The 24,345-nt window shown below is 49.9% G+C and overlaps 1 protein-coding gene across 1 annotated transcript in view; it reads left to right on the forward strand.

Annotated features, from left to right (window-relative positions):
- The first annotated feature begins 1,141 nt into the window (after positions 1 to 1,141).
- PINX1 (PIN2 (TERF1) interacting telomerase inhibitor 1) overlaps positions 1,142 to 24,345 on the forward strand; it is a 223,044-nt gene continuing 199,840 nt past the window's right edge. The window contains exons 1-4 of the mRNA XM_040348090.1: positions 1,142 to 1,248; positions 2,021 to 2,130; positions 4,078 to 4,170; positions 7,045 to 7,123. Coding sequence (XP_040204024.1) covers positions 1,155 to 1,248; positions 2,021 to 2,130; positions 4,078 to 4,170; positions 7,045 to 7,123 — 376 coding nt within the window. The 5' untranslated portion in view covers positions 1,142 to 1,154. The remainder of the gene's footprint in view (positions 1,249 to 2,020; positions 2,131 to 4,077; positions 4,171 to 7,044; positions 7,124 to 24,345) is intronic.

Here is a 24,345-nt window from a genome sequence, read left to right on the forward strand (position 1 = left end):
CTCCTGCACAGTAATGATAGAGTGTGAAGGGGCCAAGCGGACATCTTGTTACACCCACCGGAGTTTTAGATTCCACAGTTATTTTCAACAAAAAATGGAGCTTATATGCTTAAATACAGTATTTGTAAATCCGACTGACTGTTTACATGTTAAATGTGAAAATCAGAGGTGTTCTGTCACATTAGCAACCATGTAACGTCAGCAGGTTTGCTGCGGCTTTTAAAATTTAACATCTAAACAGTCCGGCGGATTTCCAAATACTGTTATTAAAGTGGAGGTTCACCCTAAAACAATTATATAACATTACATCCAGCATACTTGCGACATGAACAGTATGCTGGTATTGTTTTTTTTCGCCGTACATACCATTATATTGTTATTTTCCCCCCGGTTTCCGGGTTCTGATTCCCGCGGGACTGGGCGTTCCTATCCAGGAGGTAGATGATTGACGTCTGGGGCAAAACTTCCCAAGGCGCATAAGGCGCGTCACCAGTTTTCCGTAAATAGCCGACCTGCGAGTCGACTCTATACGGCACCTGCGCCCGCCGTGTAGAGCTAACTGCGCAGGCAACATATAGAGCCGACTCGCAGGTCGGCTATTTACGGAAAACTGGTGATGCGCCTTATGCGCCTTGGGAAGTTTTTCACCAGACCTTAATCATCTACCTCCTGAATAGGAACACCCAGCCCCGCGGGAATCAGAACCCGGAAGCCGGGGGGGAAATAACAATATAACGGTATGTACGGCGAAAAAAAAAATACCAGCATACTGTTCATGTCGCAAGTATGCTGGATGTAATGTTATATATAAGCTCAGTTTTGTGTTCAAAATAACTGTGAAATCTAAAACTCCGGTGGGTGTAACAAGATGTCCGCTTGCCCCCTTCACACTCTATCATTACTGTGCAATGGTGTGGGGTGTAGCAAGATGGCGGCGACGAAACGTCACTTCCGGAGCAATCTGTGATGGGGAGCTGAATGTGACAAGACACCGCCACTATTCCTATTTATTTTCCTAATGATATATTTTTTTTCTTAATTCCTATTCGTAATTAATAAATGGTTACAATTTAATACGTGGTTCTATTTCCTACTGATCCTGTTGTCCCGGTCTACGACAAAATGGCTCCTTTACTGCGGACAGGAAGAATCATATGGGAAATCCCAGTGTTCTGTCATATTCTCCGAAGCCAGTCAGTGCGGGACGTCATTTGATCGCGCCGTTCACCATGGCGATGCTGGCTGAACGTGAGTGCTGTGTGATCGGTGCTCATTGGGCTCTGTGTATGAAGCAATGGGCTCCTCTGTAGTGTACTTATTATGATGGAGACAATGAGGCGTTCCTGTGTGGAGTGCTCTTATCTGTCTCCATGGAAACAGAGAGAAAATGCTTCTGTGTTCTTCTGATATTCTATAAGTTCTCTCACTATTTATAATGGTGTCCTATGAGCCCCCTTGTTTTTACATATAATGGTGTCCTATGAGCCCCCTTGTTTTTACATATAATGGTGTCCTATGAGCCCCCCTGTTTTTATATATAATGGCGTCCTATGAGCCCCCCTGTTTTTATATATAATGGTGTCCTATGAGCCCCCCTGTTTTTATATATAATGGCGTCCTATGAGCCCCCTTGTTTTTATATATAATGGTGTCCTATGAGCCCCCCTGTTTTTATATATAATGGTGTCCTATGAGCCCCCCTGTTTTTATATATAATGGTGTCCTATAAGCCCCCCTGTTTTTATATATAATGGTGTCCTATGAGCCCCCCTGTTTTTATATATAATGGTGTCCTATAAGCCCCCCTGTTTTTATATATAATGGTGTCCTACGAGCCCCCCTGTTTTTATATATAATGGCGTCCTATGAGCCCCCCTGTTTTTATATATAATGGTGTCCTATAAGGCCCCCCCCTCTGTTTTATTTATATATATATATATATATATATATATATATATATATATATTTTAATTAAATCTCATGCACACATAGTGTCTGATAGTCTTGGTTCTCTCTCCAGCCCGCAGGAAGCAGAAGTGGTCGGTGGACCCCAGGAACAGCGCCTGGACCAAAGACGAGTCCAAGTTCGGGCAGAAGATGCTGGAGAAGATGGGTTGGTCCAAGGGCAAGGTGGGTGCAACTTGTCAGAGGCCGCCAGACATCAAGCGTCAACCTTTACCCTCCATTATCCCTTTTATAGAGAGGAGATCTGTCTCTAGTCCAGCCTATTTGTTTTAAATAGCGTAGCAAAAGGTTTTCTTCCTGTTGGTGACCCCCCATGTTGGGAGATTTCTCCTCGGTTCCTGTTTGATGGGTGTCTGTTAGAATAATGATATGATTGGGAACCTCCTGAAATGGGACCCAGGCTGTGTTTTTAGCACCTTCCTTCGCTGCGTGCAAAATTATAAAGAAAGTCACCGCGGCAGATGAGATTTGTAGAGGACACCCCCAGTCCCCCCGCCTGCCTCTGCGCCCTCACCACTCCCCCCGCCTGCCTCTGCGCCCTCACCATTCCCCCCGCCTGCCTCTGCGCCCTCGCCATTCCCCCCCGCCTGCCTCTGCGCCCTCGCCATTCCCCCCCGCCTGCCTCTGCGCCCTCGCCATTCCCCCCCGCCTGCCTCTGCGCCCTCACCATTCCCCCCCGCCTGCCCCTGCGCCCTCACCACTCCCCCCCGCCTGCCCCTGCGCCCTCACCACTCCCCCCCGCCTGCCCCTGCGCCCTCACCACTCCCCCCCGCCTGCCCCTGCGCCCTCACCACTCCCCCCCGCCTGCCCCTGCGCCCTCACCACTCCCCCCCCGCCTGCCCCTGCGCCCTCACCACTCCCCCCCCCGCCTGCCCCTGCGCCCTCACCACTCCCCCCCCGCCTGCCCCTGCGCCCTCACCACTCCCCCCCGCCTGCCCCTGCGCCCTCACCATTCCCCCCCCGCCTGCCCCTGCGCCCTCACCACTCCCCCCTGCGCCCTCACCATTACCCCCACCTGCCCCCTCACCACCCCCCCACCCCCCGCCTGCCCGTGCGCCCTCACCACTCCCCCCCACCTGGCCCTGCGCCCTCACCATTCCCCCTGCCTGCCCCTGCGCCCTCACCATTCCCCCCGCCCCTGCACCTTCACCACTCCCCCCGCCTGCACCTGCGCCCTCACCACACCTCCTGCCCCTGCGCACTCACCATTCCCCCCGCCTGCCCTCTGCGCCCTCACCATTTCGCTGCGCCCCTTACCATTCCCCCGCCTGCCCTCTGCGCCCTCACCATTTCCCGGACTGCCCTCTGCGCCCTCACCATTCCCCCACCTGCCCTCTGCGCCCTCACCATTCCTCTGCGCCCTCACCATTTCCCCCCCGCCTGCCCTCTGCGCCCTCACCATTTCCCCCCCGCCTGCCCTCTGCGCCCTCACCATTTCCCCCCCGCCTGCCCTCTGCGCCCTCACCATTTCCCCCCGCCTGCCCTCTGCGCCCTCACCATTTCCCCCCCGCCTGCCCTCTGCGCCCTCACCATTTCCCCCCCGCCTGCCCTCTGCGCCCTCACCATTTTCCCCCCCGCCTGCCCTCTGCGCCCTCACCATTTTCCCCCCGCCTGCCCTCTGCGCCCTCACCATTTTCCCCCCGCCTGCCCTCTGCGCCCTCACCATTTTCCCCCCGCCTGCCCTCTGCGCCCTCACCATTTTCCCCCCGCCTGCCCTCTGCGCCCTCACCATTTCCCCCCCGCCTGCCCTCTGCGCCCTCACCAGTCCCCCCCCCGCCTGCCCTCTGCCCCCTCACCAGTCCCCCCCCGCCTGCCCTCTGCGCCCTCACCAGTCCCCCCCGCCTGCCCTCTGCCCCCTCACCAGGGGGGGTACACTGAGCAGATATGTTCTGGGAAGAGAAGGGAGGGGTGACCCCCATCGGGAAACTGTAGACACAGGTGGTAATGTCTCTGCCCAGGCCGACTGTATTATTCGGGAATACTTTAGAACTGATGATTTTACAGTCAGCTGGTGTCACTCCGGCTGTTTCCAATGACAGGATTCCTTTTGAGCTGCAGCAATTGTCTTATCATGTGATGATCTGTTTAACCAATGCCGATGTTCTATTCAAGGGTCTCGGGGCTCAGGAACAAGGATCCACGGAGCACATCAAAGTTCAAGTGAAGAACAACACTATGGGCCTTGGAGCTTGCAACAATTATGAGGTAATGAAGAAATTTCGTACCAGAGCATTGGTGTCCTACAACAACTAATAGTAGGTATAAAGGGCCTCATCTGGGGCCCCTGATAGCTACAAAGGGCTAACATAACATTCATCGTACAAAAGAAGACTGTCAGATAATTTAAATGTATTGGAGTAGATGGTCAGGGATTGCAGACATGAATGCAGGAGATGGTCAGAGATTGCAGACATGAATGCAGGAGATGGTCAGAGATTGCAGACATGAATGCAGGAGATGGTCAGAGATTGCAGACCTGAATGCAGGAGATGGTCAGGGACTGCAGACATAAATACAGGCGATGGTCAGGGACTGCCATCACGGTACAGGAGATGGTCAGGGACTGCCATCACGGTACAGGAGATGGTCAGGGACTGCCGTCACGGTACAGGAGATGGTCAGGGACTGCCGTCACGGTACAGGAGATGGTCAGGGACTGCCGTCACGGTACAGGAGATGGTCAGGGACTGCCGTCACAGTACAGGAGATGGTCAGGGACTGCCGTCACGGTACAGGAGATGGTCAGGGACTGCCGTCACGGTACAGGAGATGGTCAGGGACTGCCGACATGAATACAGGCGTTGGTCAGGGACTGCCGTCGCGGTTCAGGCGTCGGTCAGGGACTGCCGTCGCGGTGCAGGCGTCGGTCATGCCGTTTGCTTACATGTGATTGGACACAGCTGATCACATGGTGAAGGGCCACTGTGATTGTCCCTTTATTGTGATTACAGAGTGTGCGCCGGATGCGCCCCCCCAGGTAAGCAGGCGTGGCTCTGGGAGGACATCCATGGACGTTTTTATCACTTTTATTGCTGTCACAAGGAATGTAAACATTCCTTGTGACAGGTACTCTTAATGGAGGGATCAGGGGTCTAGAAGACCTCCAAAACCCTCCTTTGCACTTAAAAGCATTCAAAACTCCAAGTTTGGCGGTTTTGAATACTGTCACCGTTTTTTAAACGTGGTGCCTTTAAGCTCAGGAAACAGGAAGAGATGTCATGACATTGCTTTTGGGTTACTAGATCTGATTCTGGCTTCCTTCGGATCTCCGCCCCGCCGGCTGGCCGCTCGGGCCTCCTGGTGGGATGGGAGAGCCGGGGAAGGCGGCGTGAAGGGGTTAAAGTAGCAATCGGCACTCCCATTAGGATCTGTGTTCAACATTTACAAACTGGAACTGAACGGCACTTTAAAGGTTTCAACAAATCTTGCCGAAAGCTCTGCAAATGCTTTGTCAACGTTTGCTGCTCTTATACAAACTGAAGCCCCGTGTGAACCAGGCCATAGAGTTTAATGCTTCTAAAATGTTTGTAAGATGAGTTTAAAATCCAATGCACTGCATATGTAAATGAGCCCTCCTGGGCTCATTCCTAAGTACTACCAGAGGGGCGGGGGGTAAAACCAGGTGGTTAAGTACCAGTTTTGCCACCTTGGTACTCAACCGTCTGGTTTTACCCCCCCCTCTGGCAGTATTTGGGAATGAGCCCAAGAGGGCTCATTTACATGTTGCCTCTTAACTGCCTGTCGAGCACCTTTTAAAAATTGATCCGCCCTAGACATCCCCTCCCACCTCTTGCCGGTGTTTCTCGGCCTTACCGCTTCTGTCGGTTCTGCTTGCTGGAGAGGTAGCTGTACCAGAGGATCAGTGTAAGAATCTCCCTGCTTCCAATCCTGGTATCCTCAGGAAATTTGGAGTGCGATTTGGTGATGTCACTCCTGTGCTGCTCGCTGTTCTCCTTGCTGGAGGAGGAAGCTGTACCTGAGGACCTGCAAGTGCAAGGATCTCCCTGCTTCCAAACCTGGTGGCCTCAAGGAAATTTGGAGTGAGGTTTGGTGATGTCACTACTGTGGTGATTATTGTTCTCCTTGCTGGAGGAGGAAGCTGTACCTGAGGACCTGCAAGTGCAAGGATCTCCCTGCTTCTAAACCTGGTAGCCTCAGGAAATTTGGAGTGAGATTTGGTGATTTCACTCCTGTGCTGCTCGCTGTTTTCCTTGCTGGAGGAGGAAGCTGTACCTGAGGACCTGCAAGTGCAAGGATCTCCCTGCTTCCAAACCTGGTGGCCTCAGGAAATTTGGAGTGAGATTTGGTGATTTCACTCCTGTGCTGCTCACTGTTCTCTTTGCTGGAGGAGGAAGCTGTACCTGAGGACCTGCAAGTGCAAGGATCTCCCTGCTTCCAAACCTGGTGGCCTCAGGAAATTTGGAGTGAGGTTTGGCGATGTCACTACTGGGGTGATTATTGTTCTCCTTGCTGGAGGGGGGAGTCCTGACACGAGGAAGCAAGTTCGTTCTCCTCTACCAAGATGGCTGCCTCCGCACAGAGATGCAGTATAGAACAAGGCATTGTAAGTCAGTAATGGGGAGAGGCTCAGCTGTAGGGAGACTACAGGCAACACTGGTGACTAGTACTTCATCCTCTACTTTCTTTTTGTGCAGTTTCCATCTCTGGAACTCTTTTAACTGTGTTTGTGGTGTTTTTTTTCTGGGTCCAAAGTGACATCTCAAAGGGCCTCCAACCACTTTTACTCACCTGACTTCCTTACTGCTCCTTCCTCCTTCACAGCAGGTGGCACTAGGTATGGGGGAGCCTGTGACCACCTCTCCTCTGACTGGGCTCAGGCCTTGTAATCCACTTTTATAGGCCCCAGCACTGTCACCTGACCAAGGGAGTGCCACCATCGTTCCCCTGGTCCTCCAAAACCGCTAATTTCAGTAGCGGCTGCGTTGGAGGTAGGAGCTGATAAGGGGAGTATAGGTGGGTCATTAGGGGCCCTTTATGCTTTTATTCTTTCTGCATGGTCAATATGTCTGTGTCCCTTTTTTAAATGCTTTTTAATCCGAATCCCTTTTTTTATTTCAGGATAAATGGATCGCCCATCAAGATGATTTCAACCAACTTCTGGCCGAACTGAATGATTGCCATGGCACAGCAAGCTCTGGTAAGACCTGTGGATGCAGAATTTGGACATATTATTGTTGTCATAGTGCACTGATTGCTTTAAATGCCACCTTTTTGCACCATGTTACACTCCGCCGCTGTATTTAGGATGTAACATGGTGAAATGTGCTGTACAGATGATGACCCCCCTGGTTTGGATGGGTTGTAGAGGTGTACTTGGTATGGAAGGTCGTCACAGTTGGGGTTGGCACACATGACCTTTGTTGTCTGTTCCTTCACAGAGATACATGGCAGTTGAAGGCAGTGCCGGCCCAAGACATTGGCTGCCTGGGACCAAGAATGAAATGCTGCCCCCCCACCCCCAGAAAAAAAATCACGCCAACCAAAAGGCCCCCACATTCATTATTTTATATCATGATAACTAAAGGGGACCCGTCATGGCTCTATACATGTATAAAGGAATATAAAGAGGACCTGTCATGGCTCTATACATGTATAAAGTGGACCTGTCATGGCTCTATACATGTATAAAGGAGTATAAAGTGGACCTGTCATTGCTCTATACATGTATAGGAGTATAAAGAGGACCTGTCATGGCTCTATACATGTATAAAGGAGTATAAAGTGGACCTGTCATGGCTCTATACATGTATAGGAGTATAAAGAGGACCTGTCATGGCTCTATACATGTATAGGAGTATAAAGAGGACCTGTCATGGCTCTATACATGTATAAAGTGGACCTGTCATTGCTCTATACATGTAAAGGAATATCAAGAGGACCTGTCATGGCTCTATAAATGTATATAGGACTATAAAGAGTACTTGACATGGCTCTATACATGTATAAAGGAGTATAACGAGGGCCTGTCATGGCTCTATACATGTATAAAGGAGTATAACGAGGGCCTGTCATGGCTCTATACATGTATATAGGCGTATAAAAGGACCTGCCATGGCTCTATACAAGTATCCAGGAGTATAAAGGGACCTGTGAATTGCCGGCGGCCACAATGTCTTTTTCGCAATGTACGCTAATTGTTTTTTTTTTTTTTTTTGGTACCAAAAATATGTAGAAGAATACATATTGGCCTAAACTGAAGAAAATAGTTTATTTTTAAAAATTTTGGGGATATTTATTATAGCAAAAAGTTAAATATATATATTTATAGCACAAAAAATAAAAACCGCAGAGGTGATCAAATATCACCAAAAGAAAGCTCTATTTGTGGGAAAAAAGGACATCAATTTTATTTGGGTAGCGGAGCTGGCGGAATGGGCTGGCGGGAATCAGTATGCTGCCCCCCTAAAAGTGCTGCCTGGTACCCATGGTACCACCTGGTCCCATCATAGGGCCGGCCCTGGTTAAAGGCAAGATGTGGGCAAGCCTTGTTGGAGTCTCAGCTGCTGTCTCTCTGGTAGAGATGGGAAAAGCGCAAAAAAAATATAGATTCGGATGGGTGTAGAGGTGTACTTGGCATGGAAGGTCATCACACTTGAGGTTGCTTTTAAAAATGTTTATTGAAATTCATGGTTCAAGTGATGAGTAGAGCCAACGTGTTTCAGGGGAAATACCTCCCCCTTTGTCAGGGCTGTGATGATTGATGCGGTTGAGTTTGGCCTTGGACCCAGGGGTCAAATACGAATGGCGCCCTTTAGGTGCCGAAAAATGAGGGAGAACTGTATTTGACCTCCAGGGCCAGATCGCTTCTGACCACACCAACCATTACAGCCCTGACGAAGGGGGAGGAATTTCCCCGAAACACGTTGGCTGCTGTCATCACTTGTGAACTGTGAATTTCAATAAACGTTTTTAACCACTTAAGACCCGGACCAAAATGCAGCTAAAGGACCCAGCCAGGTTTTGCGATTCGGCACTGCGTCGCTTTAACAGACAATTGCGCGGTCGTGCGACGTGGCTCCCAAACAAAATTGGCGTCCTTTTTCCCACAAATAGAGCTTTCTTTTGGTGGTATTTGATCACCTCTGCGGTTTTTATTTTTTGCGCTATAAACAAAAAAAGAGCACCAATTTTGAAAAAAATTTTACTTTTTGCTATAATATCCCCCAAAAATATATATATATAAAAAAAATATTTTTTTCCTCAGTTTAGGCCGATACGTATTCTTCTACCTATTTTTGGTAAAAAAAAATCGCAATAAGCGTTTATCGGTTGGTTTGCGCAAAATTTATAGCCTTTACAATATAGGGGATAGTTTTATTGCATTTTTTTTATTTTTTTTTACTACTAATGGCGGCGATCAGCGTTTTTTTTTTTTCATGACTGCGACATTATGGCGGACACTTTGGACAATTTTGACACATTTTTGGGACCATTGTAATTTTCACAGCAAAAAATGCATTTAAAATGCATTGTTTACTGTGAAAATGACAATTGCAGTTTGGGAGTTAACCACAAGGGGCGCTGATGGGGTTATGTGTGACCCAGAGGCGATTCAGTTCGCATGTGTTGCGCTATATACGTTTTTCACTCACTCACCTCATGTGTGTTTACAACTGTAGGGGGGTGTGGCTGTAGGTGTGACGTCATCGATTGTGTCCCCCTATAAAAGGGATCACACGATCGATGCAGCCGCCACAGTGAAGCACGGGGAAGCCGTGTTTACATACGGCTCTCCCCGTTCTTCAGCTCCGGTGACCGATCGCGGGACTCCAGCGGCGATCGGGTCCGCGGGTCCCGCAGTTTCGGACCGGGTCAAGGGCGCGCGCCCGCCCGCGACCCCACGGCTGGGCTTAAAGGGCAACGTACATATACGTTGATGTGCCCAGCCGTGCCATTCTGCCGACGTATATCGGCGTGAAGGGGTCCTTAAGTGGTTAAAAAGCAACCTCAAGTGTGATGACCTTCCATACCAAGTACCCATCCGAATCTATCTTGCTTGCCACTTTTCCGTCTCTACCAGAGAGGTAGCAGCCAAAACTCCAATGAGGCTCACCCACATTTTGCCTTCAACTGCCATGTATCTCTGGGAAGGAACAGACAACAAAGGTCCTGTGTCGCCTCAGATCACTGCAGGACCCTGTGAATGGGTTAGATGACCGCCTTGGCCAAGCCACGCCCCCAATGCATTTCACTCCGCCCCTGGAGCTTAATCATGGGGATCTGTGAAGGACTACACATCCCAGATCACTTTCAGGGCTACCAGGCTGCTTAATGGCCCCCCCCCCCCCCACATACATACACGCGCACACGCGCGCAATGAACCTGCGACCAGACTAACTATAGCAAATCGGTTACTTATCCAAACACAATTCTTTAACTAGTCGTGGACCCTGGACATGCCTCTAAATGTTATCAACATAGGGTGTGTAGTCCCTTCTGCCACTTGCTGGGGATTCCCAGCTGTCATAATGACAGTTGCTGTGTATATAGAAGCTGTAGAAGTTGCTGCTGTCAAACAGGATCCTATGGCACAGTGTTTATAAACGTTGTAACTTTTGTATCTAATCTCATTCATCTGCAAATCAAAGGGATGAACTTCTATCTTTAACCACTTCCGGACCGCCTCTTGCACATATACGTCGGCAGAATGGCACGGCTGGCCACATGTACGTACAGGTACGTCCTGTACTAGTACCCAGCCGTGGGTCGCGAGCGCGCGCCTGCGGTGCGCTCCCGCGACCCGGTCCGAAGCTGGAGTGCGGCGATCGGTCCCCGGAGCTGAAGAACGGGGAGAGCCGTGTGTAAACACGGCTTCCCCGTTCTTCACTGTGGCGGCGTCATCGATCGTGTCATCCCTTTTATAGGGAGACATGATCGATGACGTCACACCTAGAGCCACACCCCCCTACAGTTGTAAACACACACTAGGTGAAACGAAACTCCTTCAGCGCCCCCTGTGGTTAACTCCCAAACTGCAACTGTCATTTTCACAATAAACAATGCAATTTAAATGCATTTTTTGCTGTGAAAATGACAATGGTCCCAAAAATGTGTCAAAATTGTGCGAAGTGTCCGCCATAATGTCGCAGTCACGTAAAAAATCGCTGATCGCCGCCTTAAGTAGTAAAAAAAAAAAAAATTATAAAAATGCAATAAAACTATCCCCTATTTTGTAAACGCTATAAATTTTGCGCAAACCAACCGATAAACGCTTATTGCGATTTTTTTTTTTTTTTTTACCAAAAATAGGTAGAAGAATACGTATCGGCCTAAACTGAGGAAAAAAAAAAGTGTTTTTATATATTTTTGGGGGATATTTATTATAGAAAAAAGTTAAAAATATTGCATTTTTTTCAAAATTGTCGCTCTATTTTTGTTTATAGCGCAAAAAATAAAAAACGCAGAGGTGATCAAATACCACCAAAAGAAAGCTCTATTTGTGGGGAAAAAAGGACGCCAATTTTGTTTGGGAGCCACGTCGCACGACCGCGCAATTGTCTGTTAAAGCGACGCAGTGCCGAATTGTAAAAACCCCTTGGGTCATTTAGCAGCATATTGGTCCGGTCCTTAAGTGGTTAAGGCTCTTTTCACACTAGGCGGATTCCGTCGCTGCGGAGTCCGCCAGCTCAGCGGGAGATCTGTCCGCTGATCTCCGCTGAGCCGGCGGAATGACAAGCCCCTCTCTGCTCACTGAGCAGGGAGGGGCTTGTGCAGGCCGCTGTCTCCTATGGAGCGATCTGATGAAAACGGACAGCATGTCCATTTTCATCAGATCTTACCCAATCCGCCATGGACGGATGGAGACTTATCGCCATACGTCTGATTTTTGCGGATCGGGTCGGATGTTTCCGCTGACATCCGACGCTCCATAGGACTGTATGGAGCGGCCGTTCAGGTCTGCCGTCAAAACTGACAGGGGCGGACCGGAACGGTACGATCGTGTGAAAGGGGCCTATGTGTTATCAATTAAAGCAACCTGACAAGTTAGGGAAAAAAAAAGTTCCAATGTAACCACTTTAATACCGGGCACTTTTACCCCCTTCCTGCCCAGGCCAATTTTCCGCTTTCAGCGCTGTCGCAGTTTGAATGACAATTGCGCGGTCATGCAGCACTGTACCCAAATTACATTTTTAGCATTTTGTTCACACAAATAGAGCTTTCTTTTGGTGGTATCGGTAATTGGTATTGGCAAGTACTAAAAAAAAAAAAGTATCGCTACTCGTGGTACAAAAAAAAAATCAAGTTCAGTTATCCTGACTGGGCATCATATGACATGCAGCAGGATAAGCCGCGATCGTGCGCAGTGTCAGCCTGACACACCGCTTCTCCAATCTAGGTAAAGAGCCTCTGATGGAGACTGATCACTGTGTAAACAGGAAAACCGCATCTCGACTTTTCCTCCATTCGCACTGAGAGCCTATTGGCTCCTCTCCTGACGGATGGCCACCAGGGATGCCCACCCATGACCACCAGGTGAGCCTGCTAGAGCCCACCAGGGATGGCAATGATTTCCCATTAGGGATAGCACTCTGCCCATCAGTGATGCCTGCCAGCGCCTCTGATCAATGCTGCCTATCAGTGCCACCTCATTGGTGCCAATTGGTGCCCACCAGTGAGAAAATTTACTTATTTACAAAGTTTTGTAACAGAAACAAACACAAACTTTTTTTTTTTTTTTTTTGTTAAAAAAATAAAAACCTCAGAGGTGATCAAATACCACCAAAAGAAAGCTCTATTTGTGGGGGAAATTTTGTTTGGGTACAACGTGAAAATTAGTCGGGGCAGGAACGTGTATAAGGGCTTTGTATTCAAGTGGTGTAAATTAAAGGTACAATCTTTTTTTCCCTCAATAGCTTCCTTTACCTTAGTGCAGTCCTCCTTCACTTACCTCATCCTTCCATTTTCCTTTTAAATGTCCTTATTTCTTCTGAGAAATCCTCACTTCCTGTTCTTCTGTCTAACTCCACACAGTAATGCGAGGCTTTCTCCCTGGTGTGGAGTGTTGTGCCCACCCCCTCCCTTGGACTACAGGAGAGTCAGAATGCCCACTAACACACAGCTCCTTTCTCTATCTGCAACGTAGAGAGCGTCCTGACTCTCCTGTAGTCCAAGGGAGGGGGCGAGCACGACACTCCACACCAGGGAGAAAGCCTCGCATTACTGTGTGGAGTTACAGACAGAAGAACAGGAAGTGAGGATTTCTCAGAAGAAATAAGGACATTTAAAAGCAAAATGGAAGGATGAGGTAAGTGAAGGAGGACTGCACTAAGGTAAAGGAAGCTATTTAGGGGAAAAAATTACCTTTACAACTCCTTTAAAATAATTACAGTGCCATCATCCACGTACAAAAACAGAAGGGACAATTATAATTAACCACTTAAGACCCGGACCTTTAGGCAGCTAAAGGACCTGGCCAGTTTTTGCGATTCGGGACTGCGTCGCTTTAACTGACAATTGCGCGATCGTGCGACGTGGCTCCCAAACAAAATTGGCGTCCTTTTTTCCCCCACAAATAGAGCTTTCTTTTGGTGGTATTTGATCCCCTCTGCAGTTTTTATTTTTTGCGCTATAAACAAAAATAGAGCGACAATTTTGAAAAAAATTCAATACTTTTTGCTATAATAAATATCCCCCAAAAATATATGAAAAAACTTTTTTTTTCCTCAGTTTAGGCCGATACGTATTCTTCTACCTATTTTTGGTAAAAAAAATCGCAATATGCGTTTATCGATTTGGTTTGCGCAAAATGTATAGCTTTTACAAAATAGGGGATAGTTTTATTGCATTTTTATAAAAAAATTTTTTTTTTTACTACTAATGGCGGCGATCAGCTATTTTTTTTTTCGTGACTGCGACATTATGGCGGACACTTCGGACAATTTTGACACATTTTTGGGACCATTGTCATTTTCACAGCAAAAAATGCATTTAAATTGCATTGTTTATTGTGAAAATGACAATTGCAGTTTGGGAGTTAACCACAGGGGGCGCTGAAGGGGTTAAGTGTGACCTCATCTGTGTTTCTAACTGTAGGGGGTGTGGCTGTAGGTGTGACATCATTGATTGTGTTTCCCTATAAAAGGGATGACACGATCGATGCAGCCACAGTGAAGAACGGGGAAGCCGTGTTTACATACGGCTCTCCCCTTTCTTCAGCTCCGGGGAGCGATCGCGGGACTCCAGCGGCGAGCGGGTCCCATGGTCTTTAAGTGCCCAGCCGGCTGGGCACTTAAAGAGGACGTACCTGTACGTGCTTGTGCCCAACCGTGCCATTTTGCCGACGTATATGTGCAGAAGGCGGTCCTTAAATGGTTAAGCACTTGTCTACCACCCTCTCTTTTTGGGCGGACGTTATATGACGTCGCGCCTTTTATGAGCCACTAGGGGACGCGTGTGCACCCATCGCGTCACTGGGAACCAGCTGTGCCGCCGGGCACCCGCGATTGCCTGGTAACTGAGCAGGACAGTGGATCTGTGGGTGTAAACACACAGATCCTCGTCCTGTCAGGGAGAGGAGACCGATGGTGTGTGTCCCTTTTACATAGGGACACAGATCAGTCTCCTCCCCCAGTCAGTCCCCGCCCCCCCACACTAAAAATCACTCCCTAGGGAACACATTAACCCCTTGATCCTTAACCCCTAGTGTTAACCTCTTCCCTGCCAGTCATGTTAATACAGCAATCAGTGTATTTTTATAGCACGGGTCACTGTATAAATGTGGTCCCAAAAATGTGTCAGATGTGTCCGCTGCAATAGCGCAGTCACGATAAACGCAGATCGCCGCCATTACTAGTAAAAAATAATAAAAATGCTATAAATCTATCCCCTATTTTGTAGCCGCTAAAACTTTTGCGCAAGCCAATCAATAAGCGCTTATTGCGATTTTTACCAAAAATATGTAGAAGAATACGTATCGGCCTAAACTGAGGAAAATGTGTTTTTAAAAAAAAAAAGAAAAAAAAATTTGAATATTTATTATAGCAAAAAGTAAAAAATATTGTGTGTTTTTTAACGTGTCGCTCTTCTTCTTTTGTTTATAGCGCAATAAATAAAAAGCGCAGAGGTGATCAAATACCACCAAAAGAAAGCTCTATTTGTGGGGAAAAAAATGATAAACATTTTATTTGGACTCAGCTGATCACAGATTGGGGTAAAGGGCCAATCACAGCGGCCCTTTTACTATGTGATCAGCTGTGTCCAATGACAGCTGATCACGATGTAAACACAAGCTGGTTATTGGCTTTTCTTTCCTCACGCTGACCGTGTAAGGAGAGACGATAACCGGCTTCTGGTAAATGGTCATCGACACTGATCAGGGTACTGATCATCAGGGCAGTGCCAATCGGTGCCCAGTGGTGCTGCCAATCGGTGCCCAGTGGTGCTGCCAATCGGTGCCCAGTGGTGCTGCCAATCGGTGCCCACTGGTGCTGCCAATCGGTGCCCACTGGTGCTGCCAATCGGTGCCCACTGGTGCTGCCAATCGGTGCCCACTGGTGCTGCCAATCTGTGCCACCTTCAAGTGCCGCCTCATCTGCACTCATCAGTGAAGGAAAAAATTACATGTTTGATACATTTTATAACAAACTATAAAAAAAATTCAAACTTTTCGCCCATTTGTTTAGCAAAAAAAAAAAACCTAGCGATTGATTAAATACCACCAAAAGAAAGCTCTATTTGTGTGGGGGGAAAAAAATCATAAAAATGTCATATGGGTACAGTGTAGCATGACCGCGCAATTGTCATTCAAATAGTGACAGCGCTGAAAATTGGCCTGGGCAGGAAGGGGGTAAAAGGGCCTGGTAGGCAATTGGTTAATATCGCCTTACGAGTAATGACTGGAGCTTTCAGGTCGAAGCTTAGCAATTTTGATAAAAGTAAATTTTGGGTAAATAAAGGTGGCCATACACTGTACAATCTCCTTTTAGATTTACCAAATGTTATAAAATTGGAGCCAACTATCGAGCCAATCCGGCAGGCCCTCGCACTACATCACTGATGGTAGATGTAAAGGAGAATGTAAAATAGGATTGTACTGTGTGTGGCTACCTTATCCCCTTCCCGCCGCCTCCTCCTGGCCCTTTAAGAGCTTCTAAATGGCAGGAGGCGGGTATTTGGGTCATGTAACTGCTGTGATTGGCTGTCGTAGCAGTCACATGATCAGAAGGCTCCCAATCGCAATTTGGAGATTCCTGTTCCCCGCCGATGAACTTTGCTGGGGGGTGCGATCTCAGCCTAGAAGTGTGTTTTACATAGGAATGCGTATATATGTATTAAAGCCCTCCCACTGTTAGGCCGCATATATGCGCAAAGTTGGCGAGAAGTGGTTAACCACTAGGGGGCCCGCGCTATAGCCAAATGAGGGCTACAGCGCGGACCCCAATTGCCGGGAGGATTTCAATAGACGTCCTCCGCTTTGCACGCGCGCTGTGATCACCCATTTACTGAGACTCGAGTGATCACAGATCCGAGGTAAGGGTCGGTCCCGGTCCCTTACCACGTGATCAGCTGTCAGCCAATGACAGCTGATCGCGTGATGTAAACAAAGCTCGTAATATATATATTTTTTTTTCCTCACGCTGACAGCGTGAATAGAAAAAAAAAGCTGATCACCGGCTCCTGTGTAAGGGAAATCGGTCCCCAGTGAAAGAGGCACATCAGCCTCAGTGCCCACTGCCAGTGCCCATCAATGCCCACCAGTGGTGCCAGTCAGTGCCTTATCGGTGCTACCTAGCAGTGCTGCCTATCCGTCTTACCTACCAGTGCTGATTAGTGCCCATCACTGCCAACTATCAGTGCCCATCACTGCCAGGTATCAATGCCGCCTTATTGGGCCCAATTCTCAGTGTCGCCTTATTGGGCCCAATTCTCAGTGCCGCCTTATCTGCTTGCTAGAACAATGGTATTCACTGTAGTAGCGACGTATAACAGTGGGTAGTCGGAAAGTGGCAGAATATAAGGGACCCCATAGCAACAGCAGTTACAGAGTGAGTAAAAACATTTATTTTATTTTTTTTCCCCCAAAGTGTTTTTGCTGAAAGAGAATTCTGTGGATTTATGTAAAGCAGGGCTCGACAAAATCCGGGCGCGGGTCGCAATTGAGACAAGAAATTGTGATTTGACGCCCGGGGAAGCTTAGGCCTGCAGAAGACCGCAAAGCCGCGGCCTCAATTACTGGCTGGCGCGGGCCCGCCGCGATCGTGTGGCAATCGAGGTGGGGGGGGGGCGCACGAAGACGCAGGATCCTGTGTCTCCGTGCCCTCCCACCTCCCCCGCTGGTAATTGAGGCCGCGGCTTTGCGGCCTTCTGCAGGCCTAAGCTTCCTTCTGTGATCTGGCGTCATCTTGTGGCGGCCGTTGGCATTACAAGCAAAACAGCAGTTTTAATGTGTTTTTAACTGTTTTCACTGCCATCTCCTTCCCTCTAATTAGAACCCCAAAACATTATATATATTTTTTATTCTAACACCCTAGAGAATAAAATGGCGGCCGTTGCAATACTTTCTGTCACACCGTATTTACGCAGCGGTCTTACAAGCGCACTCTTTTGGGGAAAAATACACTTTTTTTTAATTAAAAAATAAGACAACAGTAAAGTTATCCCAATTTTTTTTATATTGTGAAAGATAATGTTACGCCGAGTAAATTGATACCCAACATGTCACGCTTCAAAATTGCGTCCGCTCGTGGAATGGCGACAAACTTTTACCCTTTAAATCTCCATAGGCGACGTTTAAAAAAATTCTACAGGTTGCATGTTTTGAGTTAGAGGAGGGGCCAGATCCACAGAAGAATTACGCCGGCGTATCAAAGTAATTTCAAAGTTCCCGCGTCGTATATTTGTTTTGTATCTACAAAACAAGATACGACTGCATCTGGGCTCGATCCGACTGGCGTTCGTCTTAGTACGCCGTCGGATCGTAGGTGCATTTTTCCGCCGGCCGCTAGGTGGCGTTTCCGTCGAATTCCGCGTTGAGTATGCAAATTAGCTAGATACGGCAATCCACGAACGAACGTCCGGCCGGCGCATTTTTTTACGTCGTTTGCGTTCGGCTTTTTCTGGCGTATAGTTACCCCTGCTATTATGAAGCGTACTCAATGTTAAGTATGGCCGTCGTTCCCGCGTCGAATTTTGAATTTTTTACGTCGTTTGTGTAAGTCGTTCGCGAATAGGGATTTGCGTAGAATGACGTCACCGTCGTAAGCATTGGCTTGTTCCAGTTTAATTTCGAGCATGCGCACTGGGTTACCCCCACGGACGGCGCATGCGCCGTTAAAAAAAACGGCATTTACGTCGGGTCACGACATATTTACATAAAACACGCCCCCATCCCATCGATTTGAATTGCGCGCCCTTACGCCGCCAAAATTACACTACGCCGCCCTAACTTACGGCGCAACTTCTTTGAGGATAAGGAAAATGCGCTGTAAGTTACGGCGGCCGCAACAATGCGCCACGCTACGAGGTTCTGGCCCGGGGTCTAGAATTATTGCTCTCGCTCGAACGATCGCGGCGATACCTCACATGTGTGGTTTGAATACCGTTTACATATGCGGGCGCTGCTCGCGTATGTGTTCGCTTCTGTGCGCGGGACGGGGCGCGTTTTCTGGCTCCTAACTTTTTTAGTTGGCTCCTAGATTCCCAGCAAATTTGTCAAACCCTAAAGTTCATTTTATGTGTGGAACGCTGCCTTTTAAAGGTTATGTGTGTGTGTAAAGGCGGGTGTCCCAATACTTTTGACAATATTGTGTCTCTCCCAGTACATCAAGTAAACAGACGTGTTGTTGTGACGGGGTGCATGCAAATTCTTGTCGGCGATTCGGATTCTTCTGTTATTAAAGACATAAATTTCCCGATGAGGAGAAAGTTTCACGCCTGGAGATACGCTCAGGTGTTGGAGAGATTTTAATTTCTTAGATCTCTTGATTAGTCCACCTTTGAAGTCGAGGCAGAAAGTCGGGGGTTAAAGCAGAACGTCCCGACACACGGGTCTAATATTATTATGTGTTCTCTGTAGAAGGTACAATAAATCTTCCGATTGACACCCCCCCTCTGTCACAGCCATACAGGTGACACTCCCACTTCCAGGTCCATTGGTTCAGCTTCCTCCAACACTGGACTCAAAACAGCAAGGGCCGGATTCAGGTAGCCGGGCGCATTGTTACGGCGGCGTAGCGTATGGTAATTATTAAGGTTGTCCCGATACCACTTTTTTAGGACTGAGTACAAGTACCGATACTTTTTTTCAAGTACTCGCCGATACCGAATACCGATACTTTTTTTAAATGTGTCCCCAAATGCAGCCATGTCCCCTCACAAATGCAGCCATGTCCCCCACCCCATATATGCAGCCATGTCCCCCACATATATGCATCCATGTCCCCCCCATATATGCAGCCATGTCCCCCACATATATGCATCCATGTCCCCCCCATATATGCAGCCATGTCCCCGCCATATATGCAGCCATGTCCCCCACATATATGCAGCCATGTCCCCCCCCCCATATATGCAGCCATGTCCCCCCCCCATATATGCAGCCATGTCCCCCCCCATATATGCAGCCATGTCCCCCCACATATATGCAGCCATGTCCCCCACATATATGCAGCCATGTCCCCCCCCCCATATATGCAGCCATGTCCCCCCCCCATATATGCAGCCATGTCCCCCCCCATATATGCAGCCATGCCCCCCCCCATATATGCAGCCATGTCCCCCCCCCATATGCAGCCATGCCCCCCCCCATATGCAGCCATGTCCCCCCCCCATATGCAGCCATGTCCCCCCCCATATATGCAGCCATGCCCCCCCCCATATATGCAGCCATGTCCCCCCCCATATATGCAGCCATGTCCCCCACATATATGCATCCATGTCCCCCCCATATATGCAGCCATGTCCCCGCCATATATGCAGCCATGTCCCCCACATATATGCAGCCATGTCCCCCCCCCCCCATATATGCAGCCATGTCCCCCCCCATATATGCAGCCATGCCCCCCCCCATATATGCAGCCATGTCCCCCCCCCCATATGCAGCCATGCCCCCCCCCATATGCAGCCATGTCCCCCCCCCATATGCAGCCATGTCCCCCCCCATATATGCAGCCATGCCCCCCCCCATATATGCAGCCATGTCCCCCCCCCATATGCAGCCATGTCCCCCCCCCCATATGCAGCCATGTCCCCCCCCCCATATGCAGCCATGTCCCCCCCCCATATGCAGCCATGTCCCCCCCCATATGCAGCCATGTCCCCACCCCCATATGCAGCCATGTCCCCCCCCCATATGCAGCCATGTCCCCCCCCCATATGCAGCCATGTCCCCCCCCATATCCAGCCATGTCCCCCCCCCCCATATCCAGCCATGTCCCCCCCCCCCATATGCAGCCATGTCCCCCCCCCCATATGCAGCCATGTCCCCCCCCCCATATGCAGCCATGTCCCCCCCCCCCATATGCAGCCATGTCCCCCCCCCCATATGCAGCCATGTCCCCCCCCCCATATGCAGCCATGTCCCCCCCCCATATGCAGCCATGTCCCCCCCCCATATGCAGCCATGTTCCCCACCCCCATATGCAGCCATGTCCCCCCCCCCATATGCAGCCATGTCCCCCCCCCATATGCAGCCATGTCCCCCCCCCATATGCAGCCATGTCCCCCCCCCATATGCAGCCATGTCCCCCCCCCATATGCAGCCCTGTCCCCCCCCCATATGCAGCCATGTCCCCCCCCCATATGCAGCCATGTCCCCCCCCCCCCATATGCAGCCATGTCCCCCCCCCCCCATATGCAGCCATGTCCCCCCCCCCCATATGCAGCCATGTCCCCCCCCCCCCCATATGCAGCCATGTCCCCCCCCCCCATATGCAGCCATGCCCCCCCCCATATGCAGCCATGCCCCCCCCATATGCAGCCATGCCCCCCCCCATATGCAGCCATGTCCCCCCCCCCCCCATATGCAGCCATGTCCCCCCCCCCATATGCAGCCATGTCCCCCCCATATGCAGCCATGTCCCCCCCATATATGCAGCCATGTCCCCCCCATATATGCAGCCATGTCCCCCCATATATGCAGCCATGTCCCCCCCCCATATGCAGCCATGTCCCCCCCCCCCATATGCAGCCATGTCCCCCCCCCATATGCAGCCATGTCCCCCCCCCCATATGCAGCCATGTCCCCCCCCATATGCAGCCATGTCCCCCCCCCATATGCAGCCATGTCCCCCCCCCCATATGCAGCCATGTCCCCCCCCCCATATGCAGCCATGTCCCCCCCATATGCAGCCATGTCCCCCCCCCCCCATATGCAGCCATGTCCCCCCCCCATATGCAGCCATGTCCCCCCCCCATATGCAGCCATGTCCCCCCCCATATGCAGCCATGTCGTCATCCCCCCCATATGCAGCCATGTCTCCCCCCCCCATATGCAGCCATGTCTCCCCCCCCCATATGCAGCCATGTCTCCCCCCCCCCATATGCAGCCATGTCTCCCCCCCCCATATGCAGCCATGCCCCCCCCCATATGCAGCCATGTCCCCCCCCCCCATATGCAGCCATGTCCCCCCCCCATATGCAGCCATGTCCCCCCCCCCCATATGCAGCCATGTCCCCCCCCCATATGCAGCCATGTCCCCCCCCCCATATGCAGCCATGTCCCCCCCCCCCATATGCAGCCATGTCCCCCCCCCCCCATATGCAGCCATGTCCCCCCCCCCCATATCCAGCCATGTCCCCCCCATATGCAGCCATGCCCCCCCCCATATGCAGCCATGCCCCCCCCCCCATATGCAGCCATGTCCCCCCCCCATATGCAGCCATGTCCCCCCCCCCCATATGCAGCCATGTCCCCCCCCCCCATATGCAGCCATGTCCCCCCCCCCCATATGCAGCCATGTCCCCCCCCCATATCCAGCCATGTCCCCCCCATATATGCAGCCATGTCCCCCTTACCGTACATGCTGCCGCGCCGTGCCGCCGCTTGGTTAATACGGGCGGGGGAACATTACAGCTTTCATTTGAATAGCTGTAGTCTTTCGCGCAGCGCTGCGTATAGACACTCCCCCTTGCTCGGGATTGGACAGTTCACCCGAGCAAGGGGGAGTGTCTATACGTGGCGCGGCACGAAACACTACAGCTATTCAAATGAAAGCTGTAATGTTCCCCGCCCGTATTAACCAAGCGGGGATGCGGCGGGATGCGTCGGGGGCGGGGAAGTGTTCTATTTCGGTATCGGGGGTATTTACGGGAGTACGAGTATTCCCGCAAATACTCGGAATCGGTCTCCATACCGATACTAGTATCGGGACAACCCTAGTAATTACGCTACGCCGCCGTAAATCAGAGAGGCAAGTGCTGTATTCACAAAGCACTTGCCTCCTAAGTTACGGCGGCGTGTCGTAAATGGGGCCGGCGTAAGCGCGCCTAATTCAAATGAGGATGAGGGTGGCGTGTTTTATGTAAATGGGTGGTGACCCGACGTGATTGACGTTTTTTACGAACGGCGCATGCGCCGTCCGTGTACATATCCCAGTGTGCATTGCTCCAAAGTACGCCGCAAGGACGTATTGGTTTCGACGTGAACGTAAATTACGTCCAGCCCTATTCGCGAACGACTTGCGCAAACAACGTAAAAAAATCCACGCGGGAACAACGTCCATACTTAACATAGAAGCAGGAGCAACGTTACGCCGGAAAAGCCTTGCGCAAACGACGTGAAAAAAATTCCCCCGGGCGCACGTACGTTTGTGAATCGGCGTATCTAGGTCATTTGCATATTCTACGCCGAAAACGACGGCAGCGCCACCTAGCGGCCAGCGCAAATATGCAACTAAGATACGACGGCGTAAGAGACTTACGCCAGTCGGATCTTAGCCTAATTTCGGTGTATCTTGCTTTCTGAATACAGAAAGAAGATACGCCGGCGCAGCTTTGAATTTATGCGGCGTATCTATAGATACGCCGGCGTAAATTCTTGCTGAATCCGGCCCCAAGTCTTTTTGGGGATGTCTCTACCAGCTTTGCACATCTAGAGAGGGACATTTCTGCCCATTCTACTTTGCAAAATATCTCAAGCTCTGTCAGATTGGATGGAGAGCGTCTGTGATCAGCAATTTTCAAGTCTTGCCACAGATTCTCAATGTGATTTAGGTCTGGACTGTGACTTGGCCATTCTAACACATGAATATGCTTTGATGTAAAACAGGGGTCACCAAACTTTCTAAACAAAGGGCCAGTTTACTGTCCTTTAGACTTTAGGGGGGGCCGGACTGTGGCTATTGGAAGTAGAAAAGGTCCCGACGTCGGTGGGGAAAAAACATAATGCCCCATCGTTTGTTTCAGTGGGAGTAATGGGGTTAAATCATGCCCCATCATAGGTGTCACTGGGAAGAATAGTGCCCCATTGTTAGTGTCAGTAAATTAAATAGATAAAAACAAGCAAAGGGCCACATCTGGCCCCCGGGCCGCAGTTTGGAGACCACTGATCTAAACCATTTTATTGTAGCTCTGGCTGTATGTTTAGGGTCGTTGTGCTGCTGGAAGATGAACCTCCATCCCAGTCTCAAGTCTTTTGCAACAGGTTTTCTTCTAAGATTGCCCTGTATTTGGCTCCATCCATCTTCCCATCAACTCTGACCAGCTTTCCTGTCCCTGCTGACGAAAAGCATCCCCACCACATGATGCTGCCACCACCATGTTTCACAGTGGGGATGGTGTGTTCAGGGTGATGTGCAGTGTTAGTTTTCCACCACACATAGCGTTTTGCTTTTAGGCCAAAAAGTTACATTTTGGTCTCATGTGACCAGAGCACCTTCTTCCACATGTTTGCTGTGTCCCCCACATGGCTTCTCACAAACTGCAAACAGGACTTCTTATGACTTTCTTTCACCAATGTCTTTCTTCTTGTCACTCTTCCATAAAGGTCAGATTTGTGGCGAACACGACTAATAGTTGTCCTGTGGACAGATTCTCCCACCTGAGCTGTGGATCTCTGCAGATCCTCCAGAGTTACCATGGGCCTCTTGGCTGCTTCTCTGATGAATGCTCTCCTTGCCCGGCCTGGTCAGTTTAGGTGGACGGCCATGTCTTGGTGGGTTTGCAGTTGTGCCATACTCTTTCCATTTTCTGATGATGGATTGAACAGAGCTCTGTGAGATTTTTAAAGCTTGGGATATTTTTTTATAACCTAACCCTGCTTTATACTTATCCACAACTTTATCCCTGACCTGTCTGGTGTGTTCCTTGGTCTTCACAATGCTGTTTGTTCACTAAGGTTCTCTAACAAACCTCTGCAGGCTTCACAGAACAGCTGTATTTATACTGATATTAAATTACACACAGGTGGACTCTATTTACTAA

This window comes from Rana temporaria, chromosome 4 (assembly GCF_905171775.1).
Source record: "Rana temporaria chromosome 4, aRanTem1.1, whole genome shotgun sequence".
NCBI classification, from domain to species: Eukaryota; Metazoa; Chordata; class Amphibia; order Anura; family Ranidae; genus Rana; species Rana temporaria.